The sequence below is a fragment of the Periplaneta americana genome, chromosome 11 (assembly GCF_040183065.1).
Source record: "Periplaneta americana isolate PAMFEO1 chromosome 11, P.americana_PAMFEO1_priV1, whole genome shotgun sequence".
Taxonomy (NCBI): Eukaryota; Metazoa; Arthropoda; class Insecta; order Blattodea; family Blattidae; genus Periplaneta; species Periplaneta americana.
The window spans coordinates 150118188-150143270 of record NC_091127.1 but is presented as its reverse complement, the minus strand read 5'-3'; the positions used below and the strand labels follow the sequence as shown (position 1 = coordinate 150143270).

General features: G+C 32.9%; 1 protein-coding gene across 4 annotated transcripts in view; it reads left to right on the top strand.

Annotated features, from left to right (window-relative positions):
- Positions 1 to 25083, top strand: part of Rbcn-3A (rabconnectin-3 alpha) — a 190436-nt gene that overhangs the window by 74826 nt on the left and 90527 nt on the right. For all 4 annotated transcript variants that reach the window (XM_069840227.1, XM_069840225.1, XM_069840224.1 and 1 more), the window contains exons 24-31: positions 2235 to 2371; positions 2459 to 2601; positions 8073 to 8176; positions 8259 to 8358; positions 10613 to 10790; positions 10993 to 11108; positions 14895 to 15217; positions 19586 to 19787. In XM_069840227.1, coding sequence (XP_069696328.1) covers positions 2235 to 2371; positions 2459 to 2601; positions 8073 to 8176; positions 8259 to 8358; positions 10613 to 10790; positions 10993 to 11108; positions 14895 to 15217; positions 19586 to 19787 — 1303 coding nt within the window. The remainder of the gene's footprint in view (positions 1 to 2234; positions 2372 to 2458; positions 2602 to 8072; positions 8177 to 8258; positions 8359 to 10612; positions 10791 to 10992; positions 11109 to 14894; positions 15218 to 19585; positions 19788 to 25083) is intronic.

The following is a 25083-nucleotide window of genomic DNA, read 5'->3' as shown; positions in this document are numbered from 1 at the left end:
ATATGCTATGTAAGTAAAATATTCAATAAAACTTAGCTTAATAATAGGTTTGTGCAACGTATGTAAAATCTTTACTTAGGCATATAGATAGGCCTATAGTAGTTATAATAACCACTTTCATGTGTTAAAATAAGCTAAGTTGTAAATTACCTAGTTGACTAGAATAATTTGAAGGGGAAAAATATTATATGCTATGTATGTAAAATATTCAATAAAACTTAGCTTGTGCAACGTATGTAAAATCTTTACTTAGGCATATAGATAGGCCTATAGTAGTTATAATAACCACTTTCATGTGTTAAAATAAGCTAAGTTGTAAATTACCTAGTTGACTAGAATAATTTGAAGGGGAAAAATATTATATGCTATGTATGTAAAATATTCAATAAAACTTAGCTTGTGCAACGTATGTAAAATCTTTACTTAGGCATATAGATAGGCCTATAGTGGTTATAATAACCACTTTCATGTGTTAAAATAAGCTAAGTTGTAAATTACCTAGTTGACTAGAATAATTTGAAGGGGAAAAATATTATATGCTATGTATGTAAAATATTCAATAAAACTTAGCTTGTGCAACGTATGTAAAATCTTTACTTAGGCATATAGATAGGCCTATAGTAGTTATAATAACCACTTTCATGTGTTAAAATAAGCTACGTTGTAAATTACCTAGTTGACTAGAATAATTTGAAGGGGAAAAATATTATATGCTATGTATGTAAAATATTCAATAAAACTTAGCTTAATAATAGGTTTGTGCAACGTATGTAAAATCTTTACTTAGGCATATAGGCCTATAGTAGTTACAATAACCACTGTCATGTGTTAAAATAAGCTAAGTTGTAAATTACCTAGTTGACTAGAATAATTTGAAGGGGGAAAATATTATATGCTATGTAAGTAAAATATTCAATAAAACTTAGCTTAATAATAGGTTTGTGCAACGTATGTAAAATCTTTACTTAGGAATATAGGCCTATAATGATAATGATAATAATGATTTATTTTAGCTGGCAAAGTTAAGGCCGCAAGGCCTTCTCTTCCACTCAACCAGCAAAAAGTATACATACATGTGTATGAACTTACAAAGAATTCAACAATTTGATTTAGATAAGAGCTACATGTATACAATAGTTATTTACGAATTAAACAACAAAATACTATGAACTATTAATTTATTAAACACTGAAATGCAAACTATGTAGCAGAATTAAGCTAAAATACCGTATTTGCTCGCGTAATTTGCGCACTTTTTAATTAACTTTGGCCACTGAAAAATTGGGGTGCTTAAAATATGCGGATTTTTCAAATAAGAGGTCCTGTTCTGAGTTTATCTTAATTAGTATATGTATAGGTAAGTATTTACGGTAAGGCTAATTTTCTATACCGGTAACTTGTCTCTACCAAGGACAAGCATTGTTAAAGTAGTGGGACTTTGGGGTTTCTTTCTGAAGCAGGTACTTCAGTTGCTGGTGAATGACCTACGATGGACTGTGGGAAAGGAAAATCCCTACTACACTGAAAAAAATATGTACGTAATCCCTACTACACTGAAAAAAATATGTATGTAAAATGTGTGCGCAAAATACCACGGAGCAAAAATAAAGTTCAAAATAATCCCTTAAAAATTAGGGTGCGCAAAATACGCGGGGGCGCAAATTACGCGAGCAAATACGGAACATAGAATGTTAATATATTTCAAATAATGTTAGATAATAGAAAGAGATTATTATGAGACAATTTTGAAAATTCCTATAGTAGTTATAATAACCACTTTCATGCTAAGTTGCAAATTACCTAGTTGAATAGAATAATTTCAAGGGGAAAAATTATTCTAGGGCTGGGTATCAAACCCGGGACCCTTGGTTGAGCACGCCAATGCTCTACCAACTAAGCTATTTAAGAACTATACCAAACCCTGACTCAATTGTTTCCTTTTATCCACATACCTCAAGTGGGTTGACAAAATACCATAGCCCAGCATTGAGTGCATGCTTACTGTGTGACTTAAATTTGTGGTTTTCTGTTACCGAAACAGTAACACATATTATACAAAGAATTTCAGCTTGATACACAGTCATTTTTTTTAAACTGTGTGAAATTTATTTTTTCGCCATTTACATATTTAAATAATAACTTGTTTCGCGAATTACAACAGATTTATTTACTAAGTGATGTATTTTATTCAGCATTTTATGGTATCCTTAGTCATTACTCTTGTATCTTTCTAGGTGATGCTCTTCACACCTGTGTCAAGTGATTTAGCACAAGCCAACATGAAGGCCATGAAGGAGTCTCAATCTGCAAATCGTCCTATTCTCAGGAAAGCCTCATCTTTAGCAGCCCCACATTTTGTTGATGAAATCAGGTATTAATCATCTTGTAAAAGATTAATATTAGTTACGAGGGATCTTCCTACATAACTGTTTGTTCATTATTATTTTTCTGATAACAGATGGATGAAACTACGCAAAATTGACTTGGTCACTGCAGATGGTCTTCCCCCCCTGCCTATGCAGATTTCGTGGGTCCGTGATGGAATTCTTGTTGTAGGGATGGATAGTGAAATGCATGTCTATTCACAATGGAAGCCAGACTGTAAGTGTATAACATTTATGTCATAATATCGTAATATGAGAAAGAAATTAGCTCTATTACGTAAATACTTAATATGAAAATTAAATTGTGGAACAGTCTTCATGTTATAATGTGCAACTCAAACCTTTAACATAAAAGGTGCAATCAATATATTTCCGAACTGCACTTGAATTTGTTGTACCATTACACATAAATGCGCATGTCACTGAAGATCATTGCTTCCATGCCTGTTGAGTCAGTCCATCAAACAGCATCAGATTGTCTTTAAGAACTGATCTTCTACGTGTGATTTTTTCCATCGCTGTGGAGTAACAGTTAGCACGCCTGACCATGAAACAACCTGGGCCTAGGTTCAAATTCTGGTTGTGACAAGTTATCTGGTTGAGGTTTTTCCGGGGTTTTCCCTCAACTCAATAAGAATAGATGCTGCCTAACTTTCGGCATTGGACCCTGGACTCATTTTGCTGGCATTATCACCTTCATCTCATTAAGACGCAATATAACCATAGTACAGTGAAACCTGTTCAAATCGGAACCTGAATAATCCGGAATCCTGTCTATTTCGGAACAATTTATTGGTCCTGGCGAAATTCATATGTATTATGTGTAATTTTTCCTGAATAAAACACAGAAACGGAAACTGTCTGCTACTGTTCAAAACAGAAATAATACTTTGGACACACTACTTTAATGTAAACTATATTTTGAAACAGTATGTGCTTTCAAGAAATGTACGAAATACTAGTAGGTCACTAAGATAAAAACAAGTTTTCTTTGTAAAATTTTTTAGGGTGCGAGGGTGTGTTGGCCTGGTCATAAATTTTATTACCCTATTGACTAGGCAGACGAGTCCCTTCAAAGATGTTCAATGCTTCACTCCTGTATACTGTCGTAGCTGGGTAGGACGCAAGTGTATTAGTGATTTCGTGATAAAAAATAGTTGCATAAAAATGTTGCACTATCATTAAGTAAAAGTTATCGAGGAAAATGAGAAACGAAGAATATGAAAAATAATGTTGAAATTTATGAATGAAAAACTCAGGTGTAACTTAACACTTTCAAAAATAAAGGCCGTATCATGAATGAGTGGCTTGCGGTCAATAGTGGTTACATAAAAGGAAAGAGAAAACAACTGGTTACATAGAAATAAATGAACTGTTGTGGGAGTGGATTGTTCTCGCCCTTTCAAAGATCATGCAAATTTTTGGACCTATTCTGCAAAGAAAACCCATGAACTGGCAAAGAAATTAAATAATCCAGAATCCAAGGCTTCTAGGCTCCTAGTCCAATTAAATAATGTGCTGTGATATACAGTACAGTATTATATTATACTTAGATACTAAATTTAGTGTAATTAATAAACTTTATAGTGTTTAATGAGTGAGTTACGATACAAGTTATACACGAAATGAGATTTTCATCAAGATCATTCACCAATTAAATAAGTGACAGGAAGCTGATTTAATGTCAGTGGTGTTAAACAGAATATTTTGTAATTCCTACAATTTGTGGTGTGCCATTTTGTTTTTCATTTATGCAAATGATAAAATATTCCATTTTAACTTCACACCTGAATAACACGGAAACCTGTCCACAACGGAAAAAAAATTAGGACCATGTCACTTCCGTCTTGAACAGGTTTCACTGTAGTTGAAAAAAGCGTCGTAAAATAACCAATTAAAAAAAAATACATGCGATTTTTCCTGGAATCTCTCCATATATGCCTTACGGCTAGTCTTCTTCTCTGCCTTTCAAGTGATGCATTTAGTATAGATTCCAGACTTTTCCCTGGCTCTAGATAAATTCTCTGTTTTCTATGTCTTGTGTGTGGCCTACATTCAGGGCAGTCCGGAAACTTATTGATTGCCCCTTTTATGAGTAATTATATTATAATACATTCCAAGTCAAAAATATTTCATTTAATGGGAAAGATTTTCTGCCTTCGATTTACTCTTAGGAGTTTACAGAAGCATATTGTGCACATATTCATTAGAAAGAATTTTTCTTACATTATAAAATTTTGAGTATCATGCAGTTTTGAACTCAACATTTTATTGCGGCAGTTGGGAGCTCATTACATTTGGTCATCATCCTGCATGTAAGTGGTCTTATGTTTACATGGACAATTTTTGGTCATATGCAATTAAATACTTACTTGGTAGAGAGTAAAAAAAAAATAAGTACAAAAACAGTAATAACTTTATAACTACAGGGAAATTCTTTAAAAATGCCACAGGTTTTGAAAAAATATGTTACTAGGAAACATTTTTCTTTGTTTTCCATTACAATCATATCGACTTTAGCATCAGCAAATTTTAAGCACATTTCAATTGGAAGGCTGAAAACAATGCAGTCAGAACATACAGTAGAACCTCATTTTAACATTCCTGTTTTTAAGGAATTCCCATTTTTAAGGAATAATCTGTTAAGTCCCAGCCAAATTATCAACAGTAATCTCACTAGAGGTTTTGATTTATCTAGAGAAAATCAAAACTCGATTGGGATTTAATTGACTATTACACGATTAGAAGAAAGTATATAAAGAAAAGAAGAAATAAAGTACTCTAATACACCAATATATTAATTGACTTACTGAAATTCTATTTCATTAATGTTAGCTTCACCAAAACATTTGAACAGAGTCGCCATTTTCAGTTGACTGTCTATGCTGTAAACAAATGACGATGGCAAAGCATATTTTATAGTACCATAAAGAATTTGCAGTTTCAAATGTTGGCAAACAAAGAAACAAATGGTAGGAAGGTGATAATAACAGGAGAAAGTATATAAAGATTAGAAGAAATAAAGTACTCTAATACAATAAAATAGATATTGACTTACTAAAATTCTATTTCACTAATGTTACCTTCACTAAAATGATTGAATGGAACTGCCATTTTCAGACGACTATCTGTGAGGGAAACAAATTACGTTTGCTAAGCATGTTTTATAGTACCATAAAGAATTTGCAGTTTGAAATGTTGGCAAACAAAGAAACAAATGCTAGGGTAGTGATAAAAACAAACAAATGCTAGGGAAGCGATAAAATTAAACAAATGCTAGGGAAGCGATAAAATTGTGTGATAAGCAGCCATGATTGGTTGAAAGACGTCTTTTCATACTGTTTTATTGGTCAAAAGTAGTATGACATAGTAAAAGTGTAATAGTAGTAATAATAATAATAATAATAATAATGTAATATTAATTCCCATTTTAAGGAATATTTTTCAAGTGAATTTTGTGATAATGAAGCCCGAAATATCGAATCAACTGTCAATAATCAATAGTACTGACATATTCAATAGCAATCTCAACCAATAGTAATGCAGTGTCACACGGTGGTGTTATTCTTTATTGTTCCTTGTGGTCATGCTTTGCGTTGCTTTCACAGAGTGGTTGTTTTGCGTGTTTTGTTCTCATGAGTTGTGTGGATCCTGTTTCCAAGTTTTTTGTTTTTATGCATCGTTATAATGGCAACTAAATGGAAGAAATTAACTAACGGACAGAAAGTGAAAATAATAAGGGATGTCAAGGCTAATCACATATGACAAAAAAGCAGGGTTTGCCAAAGAAATTTTCAATGCCAAGTTTCAGTGTGGATTGGGTTCAACCAAATCAAAAGACATTCATGCCTCACCATTTGAAAAATTTGAAAATATTATAATGAAATGTATTGTGAATAATGTAGACCTATTAAATAATTATGTTGGTATATAATATACATTACAAGTTAGTACTATAGTTATTTTAACCTTTCTTTTTCATTTTATGTAAACCCCCTTTTAAGAAAAACCCCTATTTAAGGAAAAAAAAAAAGTAATCCCTCAGAGATTCGTTAAAAAGGGGTTCCATTGTAGATGTTTAATTGTATAAATGAGATACAGTCTTTAACATAGAATTTTTATTTGTGATGTATTCATCAGTAGTTTCAGTCTGCAGATTTCTGGCTGTTCAGATAGTTTAAAAACAAAATGTATGAAAATTAGCCTCATTCTCTAGAAGTACTTGAAAATATCACGATATAAATTCTTAATATTTCAACTGAAGAACTGTACCTCTTTTCAAGAAACATGTTCTAAATGTGTGAGGCATATGGAGGCAAATGGTAATCATTTCGAGAATCTGTTGAAAATAGCGGGCGTATACATTTACAGTTTTAATTGCGAGAGTGAGTTTCAATGTATGTATGTATGTATGTATGTATTTGTTTATTAACACTACAATTGGGTATACACCCGGTGGTAGTGATATATAATATACAATAATTACAAATACATTAAATAAAATAAAATAAACGTAAATGAAATAAAATAAAATAAACGTAAATCTATCAATAGTAGATGCAATAAACCTAGGACTATAAATAAAAACTATTCTATAATAACGCCTACGATAAGCAAAAGTAAATCTAACTTATGAGTACTTCTATTTCACCCAACTATTACCAATTTAAGTAATTACATATCACCTTAATTAATTACATACCAACTTGATTACATATCATCTTAATTAATTACATATCACCTTAATTTATTTACATATCAACTAAATTATATATCATCTTAATTAATTACATATCAACTCAATTAATTACATGACACAACTTAAATAATTACACTGCACCTCCAATTAAATTTTCAGTCTAATCTTCTCAACCTTTTCTTAAATGTATTGATTTTAAGAGGACCACCCTGAAAGATTGCCGCAGGTAAGCTGTTCCAGTCTATTATTGTGCGGTTAACAAAGGAAAATTTTGCCACGTCCGTTCTTTGTTTTCTACATTTAAACTTCCTAATATGATCAGTCCTTCCTAAGTATGATGGTGTTGCTAATCTAGCATTGAAATAGGTCCATACTTTGTGTCCCATTTGTGCCTTGAACAATGCGGTGAGTCTGGTTTTTCGTCGCCTTGACTTGAGAAGTTCCCACCCTACTGTACTGGAAGATTTAAGAGAAAAATCGTGCCAAAAGACAGCAATCAGTGGCATTTGTAAAAAACTTCCCTGGAGATCTTTAATAATTCTGTAGATGAGTTGTAGTAAATATCTGTGTATAGTTTTGTTCATGCTATCTAATCTATTGGTTCTTTCCATTGCATTGTCTCATAAGAAAGAATTAAAGTAAATAACAGTCATAATCAAATATTAAGTAATGTTGGCATTGGTTATAGGCAGAGAAACAAGTAGCACATACGTAAATGTGAGTGCTATTGTGGTTGGTTGTTATTGTACTTTTTCCAGTGTTTATTTACAAATTTCAATTAATTTAGTATTGAAAGTTGTATTCTAATTGCTGTTCTTATTGTTATAATGCTAGCATTCAGTTGGAGATTAAGATTTCATTCTTTAGAGTTAATGATTAATGTATAAACTCTTGATTTGTAAAACTGTATACATTAATCATTTTAGTATTGTCACATTTGATAATATTATCCTTCTATATCTACTGAAACTGTTAATAATATGTTATAGTTTCTGTTGAGTGTGAACGCAGTGGTGGTCTGCATCATCAGGAGTCTGAAGAACTTCAGGACACAAGAAATCTAAGAGATGAAGACTTACGAAACTTAGCTCAGGTACTACTGAATGTTCACTCAATAAATTTAACCGAAAAAGAGAAGTTTAGTTCGCCTATTATAATGAAATTGATATTTTCAGGAAACTTCACAACGCAGACTGGCAAATGTCAGTTCTATGCCACATCTATCACGTGTGAGCTCTATTAACCTCACCATGCTGGACAGTAAAAAGAAACGAGGTAAATGTAATTACAATTATGGCAATGCCAAGGGATATTCATATACTGTAAAACCTTGACTATGCACTCTAATGAAAGGGCTTGCATGAATATTTAATTAAAAAAGAGTAATCTGTACCACATTTGATTTTCGCATATGAAGTACACAATACAGTAATTCGAAGTTCTTGCAATAATTCAACCATTGATGTGTGCATATTACATGGGATTATGTTGGACAACTTTTACTACACTACATTATAAAAATATTGTGTAACATAAAAAATTAATAAAATGGAAATATCTAAGTTTATTTATACTATTTACACAACTTCACTATATATTGACCTCCCTACTTATGCTTTCAATCTCTCTTCTCTGCACCTATACTTCCCTTAGTTTTGTTTTTATGTTCATTGCCACTTACGCGATGGCAAGAATTTTTGGAAACAGAATGTTATTTGAAATTGAACTATGAACTGTTCCTAAGAGGAGGATTGGTAGTAGATTTACAAGTGATACATGTTATTGAAACAATATAGTACACTTATTTATGTTGGCATCTTAACTCTTTAGACTCACATATTGACAGTTGATACAAATAATTGTATTACAGTACATGTATGTATGTATTTATTCACACTGCAAATGGGTATATACCCGGTGGCAGTGGTAACTAATTACACTCAATAATGACAATTAATAATAAACACAATTAATAATGATAATAATAATAATAATTAATACTACTAGTAGTAATAATAGTATATAGTACGAAATAGAAGTATAAAAATTGGAGATTTATCCTTTGAAGAGGTGGAAAAATTCAAATATCTTGGAGCAACAGTAACAAACATAAATGACACTCGGGAGGAAATTAAATGCAGAATAAATATGGGAAATGCCTGTTATTATTCGGTTGAGAAGCTTTTGTCATCTAGTCTTCTGTCAAAAAATCTGAAAGTTAGAATTTATAAAACAGTTATATTACCAGTTGTTCTGTATGGTTATGAAACTTGGACTCTCGCTTTGAGAGAGGAACAGAGATTAAGGGTGTTTGAGAATAAGGTTCTTAGGAAAATATTTGGGGCTAAGAGGGATGAAGTTACAGGAGAATGGAGAAAGTTACACAACACAGAGCTGCACGCATTGTATACTTCACCTGACATAATTAGGACCATAAAATCCAGATGTTTGAGATGGGCAGGACATGTAGCACGTATGGGCGAATCCAGAAATGCATATAAAGTGTTAGTTGGGAGGCCGGAGGGCAAAAGACCTTTGGGGAGGCCGAGACGTAGATGGGAAGATAATATTAAAATGGATTTGAGGGAGGTAGGATATGATGGTAGAGACTGGATTAATCTTGCTCAGGATAGGGACCAATGGCGGGCTTATGTGAGGGCGGCAATGAACCTCCTGGTTCCTTAAAAGCCAGTAAGTAAGTAAGTAGTAGTAATAATAATAATAATAATAATAATAATAATAATAATAATAATACTAATAATAATAATAATAACAAGGAATATCCTAAATTAAATGAAGCACGATCGCTTAAAATAACATTTAAAGTAAATCTAATTTGTATCTTAACCCCAAGTTCGAACTAAAACCCGCGAGAATGATATATTCATACCTGCACAAGTACCTTTCAACACTACACTCATTTCACTGACAACTCACTCATTGCACTGGAACTACGACATATTTCACTGATTCTATCCTGATTTCACTAACACTTCAAAAATATTTCACTGTTCACTTTGCACTGCCACTATAAACTATAAAGCTTCTCTGACAGAAACACACTTCACTTACACAACACACTTCACTGACACAACGCACTTCTTCACTGATACAACACACTTCTTCACATATATAACACTTCAAATAACAAAATATCAATTACACCCTTTAAATAGTGTGTACAATATATACTACCGTATATTAGTAAAGTCCTTAAGCCTATTAGATAGATTATAAAACTTAATTATTCCAGTATTAGACAAAAACTAAAGTTGTAAACCGAAACATGTAAACAGAATAAAAAAAACTCTAACATATCGAAAACCAACATACAAAAAGAAATTAGAAAACTAGAAAGATCCATGAAACAACTTTTGGAAAACTGAAGCTGGAACAGGTGAACACGTTGTCTAACACCATGAAAATTACATGATGATTGTGGTGGTGATAATTATAGAAATGGGAAATTCATTGTTTAAATAACAGATGACATCTACATGCTGATTTGTTCAATTGTGTTTTTAAATAGGTGCAATAGTTCAGTCAGATCAAATGAACAGCGTAGACTACATGCCAGATTATGGATTGTTTGAAGCAAGTCGCATTGCTTGCCCTGTGTTGCCTCAGTATCATCCAAAGCAGCTCATGGAACTCCTCAATTCGGGCAAGATACGCTGGGTCAAGGCTATATTAGCCCATCTAGTCAGGTTAGCCTATAGCTTAAATAACAAGTTTATAACTACGTTTTGTTACTAGCAATTCTTTAACATTTTCAGCATTTTTATTCATGTTATATGAGGTAAAAGTCCAAGTTTAGCATTCATTTATTTTCACTGAAACTAATAATTGGTCTGAGTTATTTTTACTCTCTCACGGTATAATCTATTGTTATCTCCTTTCTTGTTTCAGGTGTATCTCTGGAACTTGTGCTATGCGTCAAGGAGGTAGTACAGATGAAGAGAATTTAGTGAGACAAAGAGGATGGTCTCGTTCACGAACACTGTCAGTGAGCTACATAGGCGCAGGTATGTATTTTACATATACCCATGAACCAAATGGCTTTATTATCAAATGCCTGGCATTAGAAAACAACAACATATACTCATGAGTAGGGGGCGGATGTTGATGAAAAGTCATCTTATTTTTCACATTAGGACGATGTCTATTATTATATAAATGAAGACATTATTACAGAAACAAGCCTTGTCAAAATTGCTATTTTTCAGGAGAACAATGAAAAATAAAAGAATAACACATGTCAGCTATTTCCGTTCAGCTGGTGTTTTATTCTTATGTCTATTGCACTTGACATGGGCCGTTTTTGGAGTCTATAAACATTTGAAATAGTAGCAAATGTGTCCTTAACTCAATTTCATTAAAAATGACTAGGGCTATTTTTGTAATAATGTCTTCAAATCCTTTGTATGTTAATATCAACGTAAAAAATTAATTTCTTGTATTGCATTTTTTCCATTTTTCGATGTTTTTGAACTAATAGGTCATTTTTATATTTTTTTCGGCATTTTTGGTCATTTTTAATACTTTGAAGAACATTTAGATCATTTGGAATCCATTTTACTTTCTTCTTTACCGATAGGTCTGTTAAATCTTTTTCTAAGCAAATAGGTCAGTAGTAATTACCTACTGAATAAGTGAATAACAGTGAAACTTAATTTTTATAGTTTGAAACAAACTATAAAGACCATCCCTCATTCAACTGAAGGCTTCACCTCACACAACGGAAGTAATATAAAATGCTTGACAACAGCTTAGTTTAAGTGAGGGCTTTGACTGCTACTGTTCTTTTGTCAGTACGCGGGTGTCTTTTAGAATTCATGTTTGGAAAGAGAGAAACTTTCACCGTGTCCTGGACAGGATGTTGATGTGTCCCCATGGAAGGGAAGGGACAGTATTTTTAACACAAAGATTGCAAGAATGCAAGCTGCACCCACAATTTGTTTTGTAATTCACACTCCCTTGTCTGGAAGATCTGGTAACAAAAGTGAAGAACGGAAGGAGAGGAGACGGAGACCACCACACTGACATGGACCACCACCTCATTAAAATCTATAGTTTTCCCTTAAAAACCTTCATTTTTTGCATGTCCTTTTCCTTTATCTTATCCAAATTCCAGGAAGTTGCTTCCTCTCTCTATGATTTGCAGGGCAGTTATTGAAAGAAGGTGATTAATTTTTAAGAAATTGTGGTGCGAGTACTTTGAATAATATTTAAATGTCATTTTCTTTTAATTTCATGTCATTTTTCCATTAGTTTAAGGGCATTTTAATGATCATTTTAAGTAGATTTTTAGGTCATCAACATCCGCCCCCTACTCATGAGTGCAAGTGAAAGAACATAAAAAAATGAAGATATTTACTTTTGATATGAAACATCTATGTTCGAGGTATAAAAGAGAAAAATTGTAATGTTTTGACATGAAAAGTTTACTCTGATGTTAATCATGATACCGCAGAAACAGAAATGTAAGTGGTTTTCCATGCATTTCATCTCCATTCTCTATTTTATGTGTTTGAAAGTTTTCCCCACAATAATCATGAACATATTGGGCATATGGGTTATGTATAGGCCTATACATGAATGTCAAACAATAGTTATTTATGGTGCTTGTGAGGTAAGTGCATCGTTATTGCTCGAGTGGAAAGATTTAAGCATGAGGCGTCAGCCGAGTGCTTAAATTACACAAGCGCAATAAAGATCACGTTCACAAGTACCATACGTAATTTTATCCATGACCATAACGAAAAATTATGTTTTATAAAAGAAAATATGTTGAAAATAAGTCCTCATATAATCACATATTATGGCCTGGATTTTAGAATCGATAAGTATACTAGGTAGGTCATGATGTAGGAGGCCATGATTAGTAAAAAATGGTATCTAAGGCGTTGGATAAATAAATTATAATTAATTATATAATTTTAATACATATATTTTTTCATTTTAAACGTGTATTTTCGTCTTTTTGAAGTTTCAGGGATTATTTAGAAGTGTTAACAGGACTAATGTGATTAAAATAATTTCACATTTTATTTCTGTAAACTTAAGAGGAATATTAAAACTTAATTAATCATCGTGTCTGTTTAGCTCAGTTGGCTAATGCGTGTTGTTTTAAAATCCCATAAACCCAACTTAGCAGGTTCAAGTCTCCTCGCATCCCAAAAGGTAAATTATTTCAAAATTTTAAAAAGATACATATTAGATATGGATGTAATGCACAAATTACGACGTAGTAGATAGAGAAAAGAGAAGGAGATTGAGTGTATGTATATTTAAGAAATGGTAATAAAGAAGTAGAGGTAGTGACATCTAGTAACTAATATATTAACTTCTTGAGTAATAGTTGAATGGAAAAGTATACGTGCGTACCCGGGTACTAGGAAAATACTAATGAACTGTGAGATAAAGTTCAAACTGTGAGGTAAAGTCTTTATCTCACTAGTGAAATAAAGTAATGTTGAATAAAAGCCTACTTTACAAACGCAAAAGTTTTTAGTAAAGGCATGTTTTTCGTTATGGTCATGGATAAAATACATTACTGTGTTGAAATAAATACATGTTGGATTTTATTACTTTATAGATGTTCCACGCAATCTTTGAAATTTCTTTAAATCCCTCTCAATTTTTGGTAAACAGTATGATGATTTGTAGGAATGTAGAGAAATATGTTTCTTATATTCTAATTAACAATTTTATTTTCTTTTAGTTTCATGTAAATCACGATCATCATAAGGAATAAAATTAGTATTGTTTAGAACAATAGTGTTGTTATAATAAGAGGAAATAATGCATGATTGATACCTAAACATTCAGATATTGCTCAGAAGAAATATTCCTGTTCATAAGTTTTTGCTAAATTGAATATGGTTATCTTATCTTAGCTGCTTTTATAATGAAATCACTCTAAAGGTACGGCCACATGTCGCTACTTTTGCAGCGATGCAGTACAAAAAACTGCGCAACTCTCGTACTGCGATATGTGAACAACGGTGCAATCCAAAAACGTAGCGGCTGCTGAACCTGCTGCCTGCTACTTTTCCATGCTGCGCGCAGCTTAAAAGTAGTGACGTGTCAACAGGGTTCTCAGGGTTGCAGTCACAGCATTTTTGATATCGGTTTTGTTGAAACTTTTGCTGCAGTTGCGATCAGTGTTGCCACCCAAATGTGTCAATGATACTTTTATTGTTTGGATGTATTTTAATGTTAGACATGATGAAAATAAATTATTTGTAACAGTTATTAAATGCACAACACAGTCTGAGCATATTTGTTGACGATATAATTCACTTTTTTAATTTTCTGTAGCGTAGTTTCAAACAGGAGGGTTGCCAACATGGATTACGTGAATATGCTGTTGGTTATCATTTAAGTATATAGGCGTTTTTAAAAGCTTTCTAGTAAAAATAATGCCAATTTCTGAATACTAGTTAGGACAGAAAAGCAAGTAATAGATAAGTAAGCTTTCGCATTAGTTTATTAATAATGCGAACATAACCACAAAATGTATATTGAGAAGTTAACACGGAGATGGAAACTGCAGTATGACTGCGGCTGCAAAAGTAACGCCTTGTGTGTGAACAGACTCGCAACCTCCAGTTGCAACTTTTGCTGCACTCGGGTTGCGCAGCACGAAAAGTAGCGTGCAGCGTGCTACTTTTAGCTTACATGTGAACACAACACGCAACTTTTCCAGCTGCAGTACAAAAGTTGCACAGCGAAAGTAGTGACGTGTGACCGTACCTTAAGGAAGCCATTTTTCTATAATAGACATGCTTTATTATGTTTGTTTTCAGGCACAACAAGTCCATTGGAACAACGAGGCTCTACAACAGCAATACCGGAAGAACTAACTCTGGATTATGCAGAAATCACTTCCATTCCCCCACTACCTCTCTGGACTCTGTTAGCTGCAGACAAGGAAACATCTACCATGAGTGCGCAAATGAGTGAAGATCAACAAGATTATAATGATCTATTTGATGGAAACTTAGCAGTTGCAGATGAATCTCTTGATGACTTGCTAGAAGAGGAACAGCCTGATTCACCCAGAAGACATGATCGCCGTCCATCTGTTAATCAAGAGCGTCAAGGACTTTCTCATTTTGGACCCAGACAAGTAAGTAATATAAATAAATATCACACTGAAGTGTCACGATAAAATTTCATAAAATAGTGCCAACAACATTCTAAACTTCATGTAATAAATTTTAAGTTTCATCATACAAGTTAAACGTAAATGCCATTAAAATATACTTAGAATACAGGAACGTACAGTTTTCACACTTAAAAGGTCAGCTGTAACAGAAGATAAGTAGATAACATCATACGCTAGCTTTTTTTTTACTTTCAGTGAAACAGCTATTCATACTCATATGAGATGTCAGGCTTTCAGAGTGGAAATGATTGTAAAGACTCCAATTTTTTTTGTCATATGCAGAATCAAAAGTCATTTTCATGATTTTGTGTACTCTTTTGTTAGGAGAACCTGATGATTATAGGAAAAGAAAACTGGCATTTGCAAAGATAAAGAGTTAGACAATTGGAGTAATAATAATAATAATAATAATAATAATAATAATAATAATAAATCTTCTTAATGTATCCAGTTGTTTGCTGGCAACATGAAGTGCACTGTAGTCTTTTCAGTTCTTCAGTCAATCTTCTTAATGTATCCAGCTGTTTGTTGACAACATAAAGGCCACTATAGTCCACTGTAGTCTATTCAGTTGTTGTTTGTTTTATTTATTTATTTATTTATTTATTTATTTATTTTTTTTTCATGAGAAATGAGGAGTTCATTATAGATGCCTGTTGCTATGCTCAAAAGTAATAGTATGATGTAGAATATTAGACAATATGATTGTGGGACTACGTGTTTTTTTTTTTTTTTTTTTTTTTTACTGAAATGTGAACTGGTACACATTTGGCGAATTGTTGAACAATATTGTATGTATGTATTTATTCACACTACAAATGGTGGCAGAGGTATACACAATATAAATTACAATACACAATATAATTATACAATACGCAATACAATTATGTACACAATACAATTACAGGGACATCATTTTATTTTTACTTCAATTTTTATTGTACCTGAGTTTTGGAATGTACTTCACTCCCACCCCTTCTACTAGTAAACTTCCAACCGTTCACGACACAGAGCTGAGGGTGTGTAAGCAGTACTGAGTTACTGAGTATAGTACGTTTCAGAAATATGTTCGCGTTTTCCAATGACGAAAGAGCTTTCAATATTGAATCATATTTTCGTACGGGTACTGTCGTCCGTTTCCCTATGTCGCATCCCGGTTTCCCCCACCCGCTTCTGTTCGCCCCTTTGTAAAGTCTAGTAGCTGGGCTATCTTAGCTCTTTTCTGAAAACATTAATTTCTGTTAGGAATTGGACGTCTACGTAATATTATTCAAGTGTTTAAAATAACTTAAATAAAAGGGCCTCCTTAAGTAATTAACTGTCACGTGATTCCCCCCCCCTTTCTACAACCCTGCGACAAAACCACTTGAATGGACAGTAGATAGCATTTCTGAGTGATTTTATCTTTTCGGATTGGGCAGAAGTGAAGATTGAATTTACAGTACGTAAGGTACTCTTTTATAGATTAGGTACAGAATTATTTCAACATGAGTTAACTCGTACGAAGGACGAAACTGGTAATTGGAATTAGGTACTATAGTCTATAGTGTGATAATATGGACAAAAGAACTGAAGCCTGTATCGAAATGAACGGCCACCATTTTCTAAAATGTGTTTAAATATCCATATTATAATTATTTTTCAATTTAACTTCATTCTCTATATAGTACGCTAATATGCTGTAACAGTACAATATACACTGCATAATTAATACTTCCGAATGGATAGCTCAATTCGTATGTAAAACACAAAGTGTTAATACAGTACTGTATTTTGATTAAACAAAAACCTAATGAAAATTATCAAACTCAAAATTGCGATATTTCTTAGTTTACATAAATGGATGAACTACTTTTCTTCCCTCCTATACCTAGTAAAGTGATTTTTATTTTACGCCAGTATCATCGAACTCCGTCGTGGAAAGGGTAGCAAACGGTGTTTCCTGTTTCAATCGTTAATAGAAAGGTATAGCCAGGTTAATATTAAAAATGTTAGTAAAAATAAAATGATTTCCCTGTAAATACACAATAATTACAATTAATAATAATACATAAAATAACCTAATTAATAAGTGAACCTAATTTTACATTACAACCTACATATGTATAGGCCCTACATAAATTTCACATTGGTAGTCACTATTCATAATAATCTTTCACTTTACTCTCATCTCACTCACTGTACTGGCACTATGGCACATTTCACTGACACTATGTAACACATTTCACTGACACTATAGAACACATGTCATTGACACTATAAATTATCACTGATCGGAACTATTCACTCCACTGTAAAACCATAACTTTACTGCCTCACCATGCTTCACTGATACAACAGTTCAAATAAGACAAACAATTACACCCTTATGCATACTTACAAATAGAATTAGATTTAAACTAAACATTTCTAGTCTAAGACCTTCTTACAAGCTATTTTTAAATAATTTACAATTCAAACCAAGGGAGTAGTTCGTCAGGCTAAGTTGATACATGTCACCTTAATTTTAATTTATACTTTATACACAACTTTTTAAGTTAGTCTTGAATCTCCTTAAGGAAGGACAGCCCTCAAAGACCACTGCAGATCATTTATAGTTCTATTTAAAAATGAGAATTTACCTACATTTGTTTTCTGTTTCCTATTATATTTGATTTTAAAATCCTGATCATTCCTACCATAGTTGACTGGCCTCTGTAACCGAGCCGTTATGTCTACCCATGCTTTTTGACCTAGATGTGCACTATACAACGATGTTGTAATGGACTTTACATGATTTACCACTGAATAAATGGGTGACTGTGTTATTTCAGGTAGAAAGAGCCAGAGCACATTATGTATGCTATGACAGTTCGTGAAAAATTAAATTACATGTTCAGGGTGTACTGGATTGGATAAGATGGAAAATAGAGGGTGGAGGGTGGGAGATTCTTCTTCAGAATAACACTCGCTCTTAATCTACCCATACTACTAACGAATTCATTGGACAACCAAACTAGTCTGGGAGATTCTGTCACATCCCCCTTACAGCGAAGATCTCATTCTATGAGACTACCATATGTTTTGCCCCATGAATGACTCCATTGGAGGAATCAAATTCGGTGATGATTAAGTGAAAATAAAATTGCAGGACTGACTACATCAGAATAAAGATTTTTTTTTTCCCTTTAGGAACTAGAAAAGTTATAGAACCATGGAACAGATCTTGTAAGGGTGAGAATGGAAGTATATTGAAGAGTGATCAAAGTTACAAGTTTCTAAAACAAAATACATATTGAACTTTTCCGAGTTGTCAGTTTTTACTTATTGGCTGACCTCATATAACAGTTCAGTTGTTGCTCCATAGCAGTGGCGGCTGGTGGTTTGAAAATATGGTGATGCACAATGGATATCGAAGAGGAGTTAAACATACTTTACTTTAAAGTTTAAAACCGTGTATACCTGAGGGCGTATACATATGAAGCTAATTTATATGCAATGAATAAGTAAAATGACTAAATACAAGCATACCTATTTATACAGAAAGTCCAAAATTGGACGGGATCGTGGATGGAGCTCTCTATATTGCGATTTACCCTCATGAAAAACATTTGAGCACAGAATCGTCATCAGAATGCTACCAAGTACCAAGTGCAACGTTTTCGTTCATAAAATTCAAATGCAGCTTTCGTGGGCTGTCGGGAGATAGCAGCACTTATTGCCAGAACGACAACTCTTAGAACTTTAAAGCAAAATACAAGCTCCTTTATGTATTGTGCCGTTTGTGTGCATGTAGGTTGACAAAATAATATGCGAAATATGCAACTGTTCCTTGCACAAGCCGAATGAATACATTTTTCGTGCTTATTACTTCGGACAAATGTCTAGTTGAAACAGATACTTTCCCAGTGAATTTAGTTTCTTCTGCACTGACGTTGGTGTCCATGTCAGGGAGTGCGACAAACAGTTCTCAATGAGGAAAGCAGTAGACCACATCTCTAAACCCCCTGTCCCCACATTAGCCGAACATACCTATAAACTACCTTCCCTAGGTTTTCAACCTCTTTGCAACCAAGAGGCTCGGAGGCTCCTGCAGACGTACAAAACAAGACGCCAGCTGCAGATAGTCATGAATGAAAATTGTAAAATAAAATTATATTTTTAATAGTAACAAAGCCGGGAGATTAGGAATATTACTGGGGGGTGTACAAACCTGCAACCCCCTTGAGAAGCCGCCACTGCTCCATAGGTAAAACATACGAGATTTGTACTGCAGTATTCCATCCCTTCTCCTGTATGGTAATGTATTTTGGTTTATGTTTCTTATATGCTTTTGTATTCGTCTAACAGGGTCGACTTCTGTCACGCTTACTTACACATACTCACCTTCCTGGCTTGTCAAGTCTGGACCAAATGCATCTTCTTGCTTTAGCAGATACAGTATCTACATGTAACACTGATTTTGCTGAGCGTTTTGCTATTGATGCTGCAAAGACTGCTATTGCTAAAGAAAATTTGTCAGGAGTGCCTGAAGGAGAAGACATATCTTCAGGTATGTATGTTTGAAGTACTTTTATGTGGGAGGTGACTCATAGGTCTTACTTAGTATGCACATTAGACAAGTTATTTACCTTCTGCATGGGTGTAAAGCTAATTTACTTTGCACTGAATTAATGAGAAATCTGTCTTACTACCATTACTGACTCTGATACTGCTGAACAAATTTCAAATATATTGAATATTGGGAAGTATGTCCCATGTGTGATTTTGTCTATATGAAGTAAATTAGCATATTTTCGTAGACAAATAGGTGTAACTTCGATTATTGTTGTTAATTCTTTGCTGAAAACATCAACTATTATCTAAATTCTTGTTATAGCAACAATTTGCTTGTTAATTTAGCCCTTGACGTATAAACATATTTTCTTATAGATTACAACCTTGAAAAGTTGATATTTTTTTTGGAAATACTATCTGTTATTACAATCACATTGATAAAATTAACGAGACTTTTTAATCCACTAAGTACATTTCTTGTATTACTTTCACACAAATTCTTACTTAATATGTATGATTATGTCTACAATTTGTTCAAATGCTTGAAATTACAGACATTAAATTAAATTTAAAACTACATACTTTCTATACAAATACGACAACTTTCATTGACAATTATGATTCATCTTCGTCTGTAGTTTCCCAGAGTCTATGCCTGGCTCTGGAAGTCATAACTAGATCTCGGATTTTAGGCTAACTGCCTATTTTTCTTTATAGATATAAACTAAAACTAGTTAATTAGCTTCACGTTTTATATAAAATACGATCGTTTGGAAGAGGTTTAATAGTGCCTGAAATGCCTATTTTGCTCATTGTGACCTATTTTAAAGTATTAGAGCCTAAAAAAGCCTATTTATGTTTAGTTAATATTAGTTTTTAATTTTTTCATGTAGGAATGAAAGAAAAAGCTTTGAATATCATGAGGTGGATTTGGTTCATAAACCTTGTAATAGTTTGGTTGTAGGAATGAAGAAATTCCTGGAAAGTGATTGGTTTTTTGAGCATATGAGGAGGCAGTAGGAATGTGATGAATGGGGAGGATGTAGTTCTCCTTAAAGAAATCAGCATGCCAAATGTTGCTAGATTTAAATATGCACCAATTACTTATGTATCATTCAGAAGATTTTTTTCCGCTTATAAAATGGTTGTCTAAGAAAAGACAAAGTTTCACAACAGGAAATTTACAGAAAAACCTTGGTATGTGTAGCAATGCCAATTATGAATAATGTGTTAATTGTAAATTCATTGTATATTAACACTTTTGTATCAGCAGTCATAGAGCAATGTGGCTGTTGAATTCATTAAAATGATTACCGGTATTCATAATTTAAGACGTAACAAAAACAAAGTTTCTAACCACAATATTTTTTACTGTTTTTGTCACTGTATACCGTAATGCTTAATACTCACCAATTAATTGAATTTTTATAGTTACTACAGTTTGAATGAATTAGAAACACATTTAAGGTGCATAAAATCATATTTTAACTGCTTGAAATTATATCTTCAGGTGCCTAAAACTGTGTTTTAGTGTTTATTTTTATAATTTTAGAGCCTGTTTTAGGTGTCTAAAAGTTGGTGTTTTCTAATGCCAGGCGTTTGACAATAAAGTCATTTGACCTCTTGCACTCCAATATTTTTCAAAGATATTATCATGGTCGGCCACTGAAGCACAGATTTTGAGGTGTTCCGAATCCATTTCTTGGTTTGAGTTGCACAATGGGCAGTTAGGGGACTGATATATTCCAATTATATGCAGGTGTTTGGCCAAACAATCATGGCCTGTTGCCAATCTAAATGTAACTAATAATAATAATAATAATAATAATAATAATAATAATAATAGTTTTATTTTCCCTGGAAGAGTTAAGGCCATCAGGCCTTTTCTTCCACTCAACCAGGATCAAATCACATACAGAAAAAATACATACCGGTATACAAATATGAACTTAAAAATAATAATAAACATAATTAAGTAGAAAAAAGAGATTGAATACATATATACAATCAGTATTAACTTTGAAATAACAATAATAAAAAATATATATGTAATAAAAAAAAAAAAAGAGACTGAATACATAATCACAAACAGAAAAATACATTCTAGTATATAACTACAGACGATTTTCGTGGTAAATCGGGAACTAACTGTGGATTATGATGCAGAGAGTTCCATTTTTTCCCTTGAGATTGTGTTATCAAATTTTGTTTGTTGAAAGTGTCTAAAAGTTGTTTTTTTTTTAAGGTCCTAAAAATCCGAGGTCTAGTCATAACATTACAGAACGTTGAGATATGAAACTGGTGTTTCTTGAGTTCATGTGATTGTTACTCATCAACAGAAATATTTTGATTATTGATCTAGTAAAAACTACAATTAGTAGAATTTCAATTGTAAGAAAATTTAATGATAATAAATAGTAGATGATGATTAGTAAATTTGATAGTCAAGGATGGGAAAAAATCGAAGTTTTACTGTACATTAAAATTACAGTTTCTCAAATTTGACTCTTAAAGTCTCTTGTTTAAATTTAATTTATTTACAGAGCAATGTGAAATTCAACAGATTTTGTTTTATGGTACCATAATAGAGTTTAGAAAGCAAAACGTAATTGTAATGAGTATTAAAAAAAAAAATAATAATAAAAAATACTTGTAAATTTGATTAATTAAATCACAAGTAGATGCACGTGGAACAAAATATGGAATGCTTTTTTTATATAATATATCTGCTAGAGTTTCTACTTGTGCAAAACAACAATCAGATCAGTTTTATTTATTATAACGTCACTTCCATTTCAGTGGTGCACTTTACTGCATGAGACATTCTGCTAATCTTGGCATGACTTTTCTTGTTGTGTGTAGTGACTTTCGAAACCTTCCATATTTGCACTTTTACCTGATACAAAAGTCCAACTTGGTTAGATTTTCGGAATTCTTTGGGCCACCACAACTAGTGTATTTCTTAAGGAAATATTCATTTAATCGAGTAACTGATACACAAGACTGAGACGCAGCTCCAGACTGTTGAAAATACAGTGATGTGTTGCCAATGGTATAACTTCCAAGAGTTGCGGAAATTCTTACGAAAATGCTAAATAAATGCTTTAATTTGATGATTGTCAAAAATAAACAGACCGATCAATGTATAGGTGGGAACATACTACAAATCTGTGCAGAACTAATGTTGAAAATTACTCTTCATAATGAAGGGAGGATTTTTTTTTTCGTACCATACATAAGATTATTTAACTTTGTCCCTACTGTGTGATAACAGGACGGTGACATTTAAGTGCTGGGCATGAAAAATGCAAAACTTTTGTAAAATGATAACTTCTGCATGAAGTAACATTTCTTTACCAAATGTTTTGCAAATAAACAACGTAATATGATTATGAAATTTACATTATGTCAAGATGTTGTATTAAGATAACAAATTTTCCATTTAGTATGTCTCTCTTTTATCACCCCCACCCCATTCTTTCTCATTAGGACTATGCTAACTTTCTATATACTATATATCAGACTAGCTGTCTAACACATAAAACTATTTACTGTTGTAGGATATTCATTTGCCTTGTGCACTCCAATAGTGTGGTGGTTCTTGAACTAAATTTCCTTGAAATAAGGAATAGATTCTTTTACCATAAGAATTTTTTTTCAAGCTCTACTTATCATGTAAACAAAATTTTAAACAAGACAGTTTGCATTTAATTGCATTATATAAAAAATATTTTTATGTCATAGTTACATGTATACCGTATTTCATCGTATAATCATCGCATTTTTAGTGACAGTATATGGTGCGACCATTATGTTAAGAATGAATTAAAATGGTAACAATTGGTCGCGTAAACTTTCCATATAACAGAGGTGTATGTGAGCAAGCAGGGTCAAGTTGCGTCATTCGTAGCGGAAGACAAAGGAGAGGGGAAGGAGGAGAATGGTATTAGTGTAGGACACTGAAACCTTAACGTGAATAATACCTAAAAAAATAAAAATTGCTGTAGTGTTATTGAATTAAAACACTTTTTTATTGATTAAAACATTCACGGCATTGTTGAATCACATGTACCAATACATATGATACAATGAAGTCAGTGTTATCTGACTGCTGATCAATCCACGGAAAGATAATGGTCTAGGCCTAAAAGTTTTTAAACGCTCATAAACAACAACCAAATTGTACTGAACTGAAGGCATTTATGGCCATTGGTTTTGTGCTAACATCTCGCTCCTCCACTCCATTTACTTTCGTCAGCGGCCACTACTGTTTCTCGCACATTCGATCTTTTTTTTTTTAAATAATTTATTGATCGATCAGCGGATTTAGCGCTATACAGATCATTTCTAAATAAAATATAAATACAATACATGACACTGAATTGGGGGCAGCCTAGATTGGGCTCCTGAATGAACAAAAATAATTGTTAATTGGTGTGATGATAAATTTTGATTATAATATGAGGTCCATTGGAAGTTGGCTCTTGATTCTGGTGGGAAATGTGGACTGCCTTCCGAGAAAGTAGTGGATGGCGCCTGGAACATTTTCTAAGTTGTTATAGAACTTCTTAGCTTGTGAATGAATAAACTGTTTGATTGTGTCAATACCAGTTTTTCTGTGTAGTTGGCTGTTACAGACAAACCAAGGAGAATTGAGTGAAATTCGTAGGACTTTATTTTGAAATGACTGGATGTGTTTAATTTCACTTATTGCAGCTCCTCCCCAGACAGGACAGGCATAAAGCAGTAGAGGTCGTAATAGAGATGTGTAAAGTAGCATGCAATTTTGTAGCTTTAGAGATGATTTCTTGTTGAGGAGCGGATGTAATTTAGTGAGTCTTGAGTAGGCCAATTTAAGTTTGTTGTTGATGTGATGTTTCCATGATAGATGGCAATCTAAGTGCACTCCAAGATATTTTACAGCTTCATCCTGTGGTTTCCACGGTATCACGTTGGTTGAAAGATTTATGCATGGAGGATTAGCAGGACGACACAAAGTAAATATCATTGCTTCGCATTTATTGTAGTTCAGTGCGATGCGCCAATTGCACATTCGATCTTGAGCATAAAGATACTTTGTGTTGCAGTGGTAGCATGTTATTTTAAAATAATTCATCGTGATGTACAGAAATATCCATGCAATGATTATGCGGTGAAGTTTTTAAAGTCCTGATCAGTTTGTCTTTAATAAGGATGCAACCATTATGCAATGGCAACGATAATGCGATGAAATACGGTATAAATAATTTAAATAAAAATTGTATTTGGCAGGTTTTAGAAGGAAACTTCTC